The 12,210-nt window shown below is 44.6% G+C and overlaps 1 protein-coding gene across 1 annotated transcript in view; it reads left to right on the top strand.

Moving 5' to 3' along the window:
• LOC147661224 (farnesyl pyrophosphate synthase-like) overlaps positions 1-7,561 on the top strand; it is a gene marked incomplete at its 3' end in the record, with an annotated part of 29,894 nt that extends 22,333 nt beyond the window's left edge. Inside the window, exon 4 of the mRNA XM_086951226.1 lies at positions 7,421-7,561. Within this exon, the coding sequence (XP_086807352.1) occupies positions 7,421-7,561 (141 nt within the window). The remainder of the gene's footprint in view (positions 1-7,420) is intronic.
• Between the last annotated feature and the right edge of the window lie 4,649 nt (positions 7,562-12,210).

Below are 12,210 nucleotides of genomic sequence, written 5' to 3'. Positions count from 1 at the left end.
AATTCTCCGCTCATGTACTTACGCTGCAGAGAAGCAGCAACTGACCGACTCCGAGCAGAATACAGCAATCATGTATGAAGTTTCGTTCCTTAGCAGTTCCCAAGCCTTTAATGTGCTTTCAACTGCTGCAAAGTGGAGCTAATCAGCTGAAATATTGATTGGGCCCCACAGAAGTTGGCGCCCATGTTCAGGGCATGCACACATTTATCTTTACACATGACCAGGTGACTCCGGGCCTTTATTGGGGTTACTTGAATGGGTGTATTTCTATGCAGTTCTTGTTTTGGGCTGCTGTATAACCACCATGTGTTTCTGTTCTGTATACTGCTGGAGTATGCTGTTCTGTTTGCGAGGGTTTACCTTCTCTGAGTGAGTTCTGATGTACATACTGTAGTTCTTCATACAGACTTCATCTTTGTAAACCGCTTGAACCCACTCTTATGTTTTAGCATTTGCGCTTTTGGCATAGCAAGCTGTTTGGTATACCTTATTTGCTGTTTTGTCGTTGATTTCTCCCTGCTCTGTGTCACTTTTTTCTTCTTTACACAGCAGACTGGTAAATGTCATCGTACCACAACATTATAGATCTTGTGTGAATGGTAATAGATTTTACTGCATATTTGTGGCTTGGTGAGCACCAAGCTTCGGTGCTATGAGCATAAAAAAAATCATTACTAGAACACCATGGTTTGTAGTAGTATGAGTGGAGGAAGTGTTTGCGTTCATGCTTTTGTACATGTACATGTATGCACACGTTAGTGACGCCATGAGTTGTTGTGGTGCCAGGGTATGTACCTGTGGAGTTACATGTTCAGTCTGGGCATCCACTTTTTTGTTTTGACGTAGCAATTATATTTATTCCCCATGTTTACATGCTTTTTACTAAACTCATTTTCCTGCAAGCTTGTCTGTGAACACCCTCAATAAGACAGTGGTAGTGCTCTTCGGAAAGGATTCTCCACTCTGTCCCCAGCCTGCTTATCTGAACTTGGACCCATCCCGTGCTGCTAGGCCAGGAACCTGGGAATCATTGTAGTCAACAAACCAATGTCCAGTCACCTGATTACCTCTTCCTACTTCCACAAGACTTCCCTCAACACCCGTATCCAAATCTTCAGATGCTTTCCTTCTACACCCAGGCACCCAACCAGATTACCATCCAGGCGCTCAACAGCAATCTAGTCTAAAGAAACACGCTGTATGTCAGATTCTCCACCCAGCTGACCAAACTGCTCCAGATCATTCAGAATGCAGCAGCCAGGCTCACTCAACCACACTCCACTCGCCTCAATGACCTCAGCTGGCTTTCCATGCACACTAGTGCACTGTTCAAATTACACACACATATAAAGCACTGCATAATCTAGACTCCTCTTACCTGAATAGCCACAGCAGCTTCCACACCGCCTCTAGACACATCTGCTCAGACAACCTTCTACTTGTTGCTGTCTCGCATCCGACGAGCTAGAATCGGCGGTCCGCCCTTCTGGTACCTGGCTCCTAAAGCCTGGAACAAACTCCCACCTTCATATTAGGGCTGCTAGCTCAGTCCTTGAATTCAGGAAGAAACTGAAAACATGAATCTTCACGTAGGCCCTGTTAGACCTGGCACCATTGGCCTGGGTCTTCCTTCCATTTTTGTTGTTGCCCCATGTATTTTTGCTGGTATTAGATGCTTTGGGCACTGTGCCACTGCTATTCAGTGCCACAGTGAAAGTGCTCCCTATTGTAAGTTGATGTACTAATCGGTGGTTCCATGTTTGGCTATTTGGTTTACTTGTAAGACCCCAGTCTAGTGCACGGAGTGCCCAGGGTGTGTAAATCCAAATGCTGCTGGTGGGCTTGCAGCACTGGTTGTGCCACCCACGGAAGCAGCCTTGTAAAATGTGTCTGAGGTCTGCCATTGCAGAGCCTTCGTGCAGGCTGGTACTGTCATGCTGACTGGGCAAGTGCACCCACTTGCCAGTCCCTAAACCTTCCCTTTTCTTCATATCAGTCACCCATATGGTAGGCCCAAGGGCAGGGTGCATTGTAAGTATAAGGTAGGACAAGCCCTGCTGTGTGTTGCTCTGTGTGTGTGTTGCTCTGTGTGTGTGTGGCTCTGTGTGTGTGTGGCTCTGGGTGTGTGTGTGGCTCTGGGTGTGTGTGTGTGTGGCTCTGGGTGTGTGTGTGTGGCTCTGTGTGTGTGTGTGTGTGGCTCTGGGTGTGTGTGTGGCTCTGGGTGTGTGTGTGGCTCTGGGTGTGTGTGTGTGTGTGTGTCTCTGGGTGTGTGTGTGTGTAGCTCTGGGTGTGTGTGTGTGTGTGGCTCTGGGTGTGTGTGTGTGGCTCTGGGTGTGTGTGTGTGGCTCTGGGTGTGTGTGTGTGTGGCCCTGGGTATGTGTGGCTCTGGGTGTGGCTCGGTGTGTGTGTGTGTGTGTGTGTGTGGCTCTGGGTGTGGCTCGGTGTGTGCGTGTGGCTCTGGGTGTGTGTGGCTCTGGCTGTGTGTGGCTCTGGGTGTGTGTGTGTGTGGCTCTGGGTGTGTGTGTGTGTGTGTGTGTGTGTGTGGCTGGCTCTGGGTGTGTGTGTGTGTGGTAGTAATTGCTGTCTGCTGAGCTCGTCAGTAGGGTACAATAGGTCTCACATTTGCGACAGATTAAGCTAATGGCAATGTAAATGACAATGCCACTAATTTATCTGTTTTCAAAACCAACACATAAATACAAAATTTGTCATTTACAATGCCAATAGCTCTAACTTTTCCAAAGGCGAAACCATTGCATTGTAAATGCTTGTTTTTAGGTCTCGCCTAGACGAAAGCAAAAGCGAAGCTTTTGCTGTCTATGCGAGACAACTTATGTTGCCACTTTTCTGGGAATATTGTGGACATCAGACTGTTACGAGCTTTTTCTGCTGTAGTCAGGCTGTCACGAGCTTCTCCTTTGGAGATTTGACCTCGTGAGCGCGCCTTGACTGCATCTAATGGGCTGTGCGCTTCCTTTAGTCAGTTTCACTTTGACGCCTGCACTTTCAGAGTGAAATGAAACAATGTGTCTGGTAGTTGTTCCTGTGGAGTGCCTTCTGACCTCGTGAGCGCGCCTTGACTGCATCTAATGTGTGTGGCTTTTTTTTTCAACGTGGCCCTGGCGCTTGCTTCAGTCAGTTTCACTTTTAAGGTGCAGGCGTCAATGGGTCTGGTACTTGTTTTATTTCCATTTAATGCTCTTTGGAACAACAATTTTATATTACTTGTGTGTATTACCACTGGCCAGAATTTCAAAGACTTATATTCACGCAGGTGAAATAATACTATTGTGATTAGGGCCGATTTTTGGAGTCTGACCGTTCAGAGTGCAGAGTGGAGCTTCAGAGTGGAGCTTCAGAGTGGAGCTTCAGAGTGGAGCTTCAGAGTGGAGCTTCAGAGTGGAGCTTCAGAGTGGAGCTTCAGAGTGGAGCTTCAGAGTGGAGCTTCAGAGTGGAGCTTCAGAGTGGAGCTTCAGAGTGGAGCTTCAGAGTGGAGCTTCCGAGTGGAGCTTCCGAGTGGAGCTTCCGAGTGGAGCTTCCGAGTGGAGCTTCCGAGTGGAGCTTCCGAGTGGAGCTTCCGAGTGGAGCTTCCGAGTGGAGCTTCCGAGTGGAGCTTCCGAGTGGAGCTTCCGAGTGGAGCTTCCGAGTGGAGCTTCCGAGTGGAGCTTCAGAGTGCAGAGTGGAGCTTCAGAGTGGAGCTTCAGAGTGCAGAGTGGAGCTTCAGAGTGGAGCTTCAGAGTGCAGAGTGGAGCTTCAGAGTGGAGCTTCAGAGTGCAGAGTGGAGCTTCAGAGTGGAGCTTCAGAGTGCAGAGTGGAGCTTCAGAGTGGAGCTTCAGAGTGCAGAGTGGAGCTTCAGAGTGCAGAGTGGAGCTTCAGAGTGCAGAGTGGAGCTTCAGAGTGCAGAGTGGAGCTTCAGAGTGCAGAGTGGAGCTTCAGAGTGCAGAGTGGAGCTTCAGAGTGCAGAGTGGAGCTTCAGAATGCAGAGTGGAGCTTCAGAGTGTCAAGAGCAATGCCAATAGCTCTAACTTTAACAAAGGCAAAACCATTGCATTGTAAATGCTTGTTATTTTACCGAATCACATGCTCATGCTGCTGCCTGGTTTGTCTACATGCACACAGGCAGAATCACTCAGTACAAAATGGCTCCTGTTCACTCGTCAGTACGGTCTTGCGCCCCCCACCTTCCCCCTGCCAAATACATTCATTCCAAATACTGCTTATTTTCATATCAGACTGACTTCTCACATCTGGGATAGCAGGGGCACCTTCCACAGTGATTAGTGCTTCACAAAAAATAATTCTCGGCTAGCGCTCAGAAGCCTTGAAGCTTTGATTGAATGACACTGCAGTTTGATGCCCCGCTCGTTTTTTGATGCTATGCGTTCCAGACACTGATTTTATTAAGACTCACTTGGAGCTCTAAACTGTCACTTGATCTTTCTTTGGGTCATTTCGTTTGCCCGGAAGGACTAACATATCTGTGAAACCCTCTTCTTTTATAGTTTGAGCATCGTCTTCGTTTAGCAGGATAACATTATACATTTGAAAATACAAATATCCGGGAAGAACAGAGAGCAAATCTCCGCGATGTTGGGCATTCTCCTATCATAAAGAAAGCGTGTTGGTGGGACCTGTGGCATCTAACGCATCATTTAACCCTATATGCGTGGGCACCTACCACAATAATGTATAGGATGAGTTTGTTCCGTTCCCGTTTTTAATTTGATGTAAAACTCAAATCACTGCACACTCTCTACTACACACTCTCTACTACACACTCTCTACTACAGTCACTACTCTCTACTACACATTCTGCTACACACTCTCTACTACAGTCACTACTCTCTGCTACGCACTCTACTCTCTACTACACTCTACTACACACTCTTTACTACACACTCTACTACACACTCTCTACTACAGTCACTACTCTCTGCTACGCACTCTACTCTCTACTACACACTCTACTACACACTCTACTACACACTCTACTACAGTCGCTACTCTCTACTACACACTGTACTACACACTCTACTACAGTCACTACTCTCTACTACACACTACTACACACTCTCTACTACAGTCACTACTCTCTACTACACACTCACTACACACTCACTACTACAGCCACTACTCTCTTCGACACACTCTATACTAGACACTCTCTACTACACACTATCTACTACAGTCACTACTCTCTACTACACACTGTACTACACACTCTACTACAGTCACTACTCTCTACTACACACTACTACACACTCTCTACTACAGTCACTACTCTCTACTACACACTCTACTACACACTCACTACACACTCACTACTACAGCCACTACTCTCTTCGACACACTCTATACTAGACACTCTCTACTACACACTATCTACTACAGTCACTACTTACTACACACTCTACTACACACTCTACTACACACTCTACTACACACTCTACTACACACTCTACATTACACACTCTACATTACACACTCTACATTACACACTCTACATTACACACTCTACATTACACACTCTACATTACACACTCTACATTACACACTCTACATTACACACTCTCTACTACACACTCTCTACTACACACTCTACACTACACACTCTACTACACTCTACTACACACTCTGCTACACACACGCTCTACTACACACTCTACTACACACCCTCTACTACTCTCTACTACTCTACTACACATTCTCTACTACACACTCACTACTTTCTACTATACTCTACTACAGACTCACTACTTTCTACTATACTCTACTACAGACTCTCCACTCTCTACTCCACACTCTCTACTCCACACTCTCTTCTCCACACTCTCTTCTTCAATCTCTCTACCTCAATCTCTCTACCTCAATCTCTCTACCTCAATCTCTCTACCTCAATCTCTCTACTTCAATCTCTCTACTTCACATTCTGTATTACACACTCTCTACTACACACTCACTACTCTCTACTACACACTCTCTACTACACACTCTACTACACACTCTACTACACTCCCTACTACACATTCTCCTACACACTCTACTACACACTCTACTACACTCACCACTCTACTACACACTCACCACTCTACTACACACTCACCACTTGACTACACACTCACTAGTCTCTACTGCTCACTCTACTACACACTCTCTACTACACACTCTCTACTACACACTCTCTACTACACACTCTCTACTACACACTCTCTACTACACACTCTCTACTACACACTCTCTACTACACACTCTCTACTACACACTCTCTACTACACACTCTCTACTACACACTCACTACTCTCTACTACACACTCACTACTCTCTACTACACACTCACTACTCTCTACTACACACTCTACTACTCACTTACTACTCTCTACTCACTCTCTACTACTCACTACTACTCTCTCTACTACTCACTACTACTCTCTCTACTACTCACTACTACTCTCTCTACTACTCTCTCTACTACTCACTCTCTACTACACACTCTCTACTGCTCATGACAATGCCATTTATTTATCTGTTTCCAAAACCAACACATAAATAAAACATTTGTCATTTACAATGCCAAAAGCGCTAACTTTTGCAAAGGCGAGACCGTTGCATTGTAAATGCTTGTTAACCAATGCTAGAACATTGTACTAACTTCAAAGCTGTCACATGAATGAAGTCGGGTGCATATGATTATACACAAGCCCTAGAGTAAAATGACTGTTTACCACTTGTCATCCACCATCTGTGTTGCCGCTCTCTCCTGATTTACTATAAATCCTTGCCCTGCACTTGTTCATCCAGCTTCCGCCTTTAGCTTCCTTAATTCTCTTGGAGTGCGCGTGTCTCATTCTTGCTTCCCTTCCTCATACCCTTTATTTTTAAAAAATCCTGTTACTTTTTTTTCATTTCTTGCTAGGCTTTCCAACATCTTTACATTCGTTTTGCTTTAACGTTCTTTATTTCTCAAGTTTGCCTATCTGAATTACAATGAACTCTTCCTTTCTTTATCATTCTCTTCAAGAATTAAACACCTAAAGAGAGAAAATGTTTTGTGTCATTTCTGGTGCATGTCTCATTGCATTGTGTTTTTGTTTAAATATTTTTAATAAAAAGGCCATTAATCATTTATTTGGAATGAACCATATAACATTTCTGCCAGCTATCTGAGAAATTATAAAATTAGCATCAAATTCATAGATCAACTCCTAAAAATATGAGATTGTAAAGAAGCTGAACTCCTTCAACTTTTGAAAGGAAAGCTTTGAGGCCTTTCATGAAAGTTCAAACAAGTTAATGGTACCAGTTTGAATGTGTTCAATGTCAGTTGTAGAAAACCTGGCACCATTGTGGGTCTGTGCTGGTGCAAAGTTTCTGGAGAAGAAAATAAATCAGCAGTGGTTGTTTTAATTTTGTGTCGCTGCAGGTGGTGGAGTACACAACGCCAGGTGGGAAAAACAATAGAGGCTTGACGGTACTTGCGGCCTACCGAGAGCTGGCGGGGCCAGAGTTACAGAAGCCGGGCAACCTCCAGTGTGTGCTGGCTGTAGGATGGTGTATTGAGCTGGTGAGTAAGGCTGTGTTATCTGCCACCCGATTGCGTCATAAGGCAACAGATGTCGGCACTATTGGGGTATGAGCTGGTCAAGTATCGGGCAGAGTGTAAAGCGCTAGTAGGGTATTTATTTATTTTGAAAGTTTTATATAGCGCGAACAAGATCTTTGCAGATATCAGAGCGCTTTACACAGAGAGAGTACATGATCCTAATCAAACAGCTAAGTCAGTAAAGATAACAGCACAAATCGATATAGATCAAAAATACAGATAATACAGATAAACAAAGAGGTCGAACAGGGAGTGAGGTCTGTGAATATTCTTTAAGAGTCCAAGTAGTGGTTCAAGTGTAATTAGTGCACTTGAACTACTTGGTGGGTTGGGTTGAGTTGGGTGAGAGTTGTATGGGGTTTGTGGAGAGAAGTTCTTTGATGATGTGCAGTTCTTCTTTGACCTGGATGAGGGTGGCCATGATCTTGTCCAGCGTGGGGCATGCGACGGAGGTGGGAGCGGGGATCAGAGGTGCATGACTGACCTGTGAATTAGCGATCAGGAGGGGGGGGTAGGCTGGTGTACGTGCAGGGCTTCATTATGTCATTGTCCATGTACGGGCCGGAGTTAGGGAGGAGAGAGAGTTTGGGCGGGGGCGGGGTGGGTGAGGTAGAGAGGGGGTTGGTGGAGGGCGGAGAGAGCAAGGTGAAGGCTGGGTGTAGGTTGGTGGGGGTGCAGTAATGGAAGTGAGGACTGAGAGTGGGGGGGGAAGTGGGATTGATGGTGGACCTGTTGAGAGGTGGGGGAGTTAAGTAGAGAGAAGAAGTGTGTTCTGCGTATTTAGTCAGAGGGTAGTGGGGGCTGAGGATGGGAGGGGATAAAGGGTGGGAATTGTCGTTGTGTGTGTCGTTTCGGGGCTGAGCTCGGTTGTGGGTGGGAGCTGTGATGTCAAGGGAGAGAGGAGTGTGGGTGGGAGCTGTGATGTCAGGTGAGCGAGGAGTGTTTATGGAGTGTGTAGAGGTCCGAGGGTTGGTAGAGGCAGAGTTGAGGGTGCTGTCAAGGGAGAGGGGAGTGTGGGTGGGAGCTGTGATGTCAGGGGGAGAGGAGTGTTAATGGTATGTGTGGAGGTCCAAGCGTTGGTCGAAGGGGAAGGGGTGGTGTTGAGGGTGATGTCAGGGGAGAGAGGAGAGTGGGTGGGAGCTGTGGTGTCAGGGGAAAGAGGGGTGTTGATGGTATGTGTGGAGGTCTGAGAGTTGGTAGGGAGGAAGGGGTGGGGTTGTGGGTGAGAGCAGTGTGGGTGGGAGCTGAGATGTCAGGGGAGAGAGGAGTGTTAATGGTATGTGTGTAGTTCTGAGGATTGGTGCGTGGGGAGGGGGTGGGGTTACGGGTGAGGGTAGTGGAGTCCGGGGTGAAGGGAATGGCGGTGAGTTGATTCATCGGTGCATTCCAGGAGGCTAAGAATTAAAAGTTAAAACTGGTGCAGTTTGCCTAAATGTACCGAGTACCGGTAGATGTATGGTGCTGTCAGTGTACTGGAGCAAAATACAGAAGCAACAGTAAGTTACATGAATAGCAAGTGACATTAGCGAGCAACCAAAAGATATAAGCGGTAGCAAATGTCGCAGTACCGGAGTTACATGTATCAGGTGATACTAGTGAGCACCCATAAGTAAATATGAGGTAGCAGTCGGTGCATTACAGGTTATAATACCAATACATAAAAACAGATAGTTGTAGTCTATGAGCACCTACAAATATATGAGGTAGCAATCGGTGTATTACTTGGGGCTTGTGAAGTATCGTCCAGAGTGTAGAGCACTAGTGGGATATGGGGCCTGTCAAGTGTCAGGCAGAGTGTACAGCACTGCTGAGATATGGGGCTAATCAAATGTCTGGCAGAGTGCAAAGCCCTAGTGGGGTATGGGGCTTGTCAAGTGTCTGGCAGAGTGCAAAGCCCTAGTGGGGTATGGGGTTTGTCAAGTGTCTGGCAGAGTGCAAAGCACTAGTGGGGTATGGAGCTTGTCGAGTGTAAAGCGTTCACTGAATATTCGCTCCCAAAATATCCCCATACACACATCGAGTCATAAAGATCGGTCAAAAATATTGACATTCTATGTTTATAATGGTAAGAGTAAAAATATTGATGTACAAAATATTGTTAAAAAAAATATATATATATAACAATAATGTTAAATATATTAAATAATTTGGATTCAATATACATTTTAACAAATATAAGAAATGCATTTAATTCAAAATTAAACATACATATATAAAAATGTAAATTTAAAATGTTATATATAAAAATGTACATATATATCTATAACAAAAGCTAATAAAACATTATATTATAAATTAAAATATTTAATAGTCTTTGAACTTAAATTTTGCACTCCATTGAGTGCAACAATAGGTAAAGTGTTTGATAACAAAGGGGTAAAAATAACTATTCCCACTCCAGTGAGTGCAGCAGTAAGGAAAGTGTTGGATAGCGTAGAGGTAAAAATTACTATTCCCACTCCAGTGAATGCAATAGTAGGGAAAGTGTTGGATAGTGGAGGGATAAAAATGACTTTTCCTCGGGTGGAAAAGAGGAGGCCCACAATGATGTGCTTGTGTAAGATACTGTTCTTTGGTTGTCCATTACTGCTATTCGAATATGATGTATATATCAACTGGAATATGTTAACAAGTTTTGCTGCTGAACAATGTCTATGTAATGCAATTAAGGAAATGCCAATAAATATATTTTACAAAAAAATGACTATTCCCATTCCAGTGAGTGCAACAGTAGTGAAAGTGTTCGATAGCCGAGGAGTAAAAATTACTATTCTCATTAGAATTAATTCAAAATTAATTAGAAACAAATATCAACTACAACACAATATTTTAAAAAAGAAAACCTATATAAAAATATTACAAATTTACAAACAATAGAAAAATATTATAATGTTAAAAATATCTAACAAATACCTAGAAAGTTATTTTTACATTTTGAATTTTGTTTTACAAATAACTGTTTTTAATAGAAATTATTTATAATCGAAAATATAAATTATTACATAAATCAAATCTTTTTTTAAATTTCCTACCCAATAACACCACACAAATCACTACACGCATCTAAATAAAAAAACGTACCTCCATAATTAACACAATTATCAATTAAAGAAATTAATTAAAAACAAATTAAAACAGATAAATATGAATCTACTCCCCAAACGCTATTCCTATAAAACCAAAACCCACACACAAAAGAAAAATAAACAATTACCATAAATATTGATACATTGATATTCGTAATCATCTAATAATTAATCAATTACATTCCACCCTCTACCCCAATAAACACCACAACCCACACCTAAAAATCATTACACAATTTCCATAACTAATTTTATATTAATAAATTGATATCAATTAAAAACAAATTATTAATTAAGTTAAAAGAATTTACTTCCCACCCTTAACATATAAGCCTCACAACTTGCATCTTAAATTACACAATTGCCATATTTTAATTATTGGCATTAAATAACAGATTAATGTTACATAAATTACTTCTAACCCTATTCACCTATAAACACCACCCGCTCGTAAAAAAAGAACACAACATAATTACCTATTGATTAATAATATTTAACAAGCAATTAATAAATTAATGCCCACAAATAACACTATAAAATATAAATCTGACAGAGACTACTGGCCGCAGATTCCTTCACGTAGAATTATCCCCAGGCGTGAGACTGGACCTGGAAACTTTTGCCACAGCACCCATGCGCGCTGGGGGGGACATAATTCCACATGATTCCGCCCCACGTCCTACGCGTCTGTGACATCAGCGAGGACACAAGTCCCACCGCGGCGTGCCTACGTCAGTTTTTTTTTCGATTGAGCTCTGGCCTGTTTTCAGGCCTTCTAGCCTTCTATCACTTTCTCCCGTTCGGAACAGTGTGCGAATGCCTTTGCACTTCAAGACGTGCTCCTCTTGTGCACGTCCCATGTCAGCAACGGCCCCTCACCCAGTTTGCGTGTGGGCCCTGGGTGGGCACTGGGATTCGGAGAGCTGCGACGCAGGCCTGCGCCGCATGCCTAAGTCGCGGCGGGAGCACCGAATGAAGTTGCTGTTGTCGCGCTTATCCAGGTCGGTGTCTTTTCAGCGTCCGCCCCCGGCCTTGGAAAAAAGGAACCTCCGGTTTCATCTGCGACATTGTCTTCAACCGAGGTCCCAAGGGTGTGGCTCACCGGCTGGTAGGTCCTTCAGTTTATCTCCAAGACCTTTTCCTCCTTTCGCGGTGGGCGCCTGCTCCCTCCGGGACATGCGCCCCCGCCTGTCTCTTCCCTATCCACCGTTTCATGGCGTGGAGGCCCAAATGACAGCCTAGGCTGAGGCTCTGCAGGCTTCTTTGGCCCTTTCTCCACCTCCTGAGACTTTTGCGGATCCTTTGCCTCGTGCAGGGACTTCCGCTGAGTCACCAGCGGCTCCGGCCCTGGTGCCGAAGATCTCAGCTCCAGGTCGTAGGAGAGTGGCGTCGTCTGGGTGCGGTCCTTCGAAGCTCCCCTCTTTGGCTCGTAGCGTCCCTGTCTCGCTGCAAATCCCAATGGGGCTCCATGTGGTGTCACAGGTGATCGCCGGGACCCTGGGCTCGCCCCCGGGTCCCCCTCTG

The sequence above is a fragment of the Lissotriton vulgaris genome, unplaced genomic scaffold, assembly GCF_964263255.1.
Source record: "Lissotriton vulgaris unplaced genomic scaffold, aLisVul1.2 SCAFFOLD_791, whole genome shotgun sequence".
In the NCBI taxonomy this organism is placed as follows: Eukaryota; Metazoa; Chordata; class Amphibia; order Caudata; family Salamandridae; genus Lissotriton; species Lissotriton vulgaris.
Note: the sequence above shows the minus strand (reverse complement) of the source record. Positions and strands in the feature narration are given on the sequence as shown.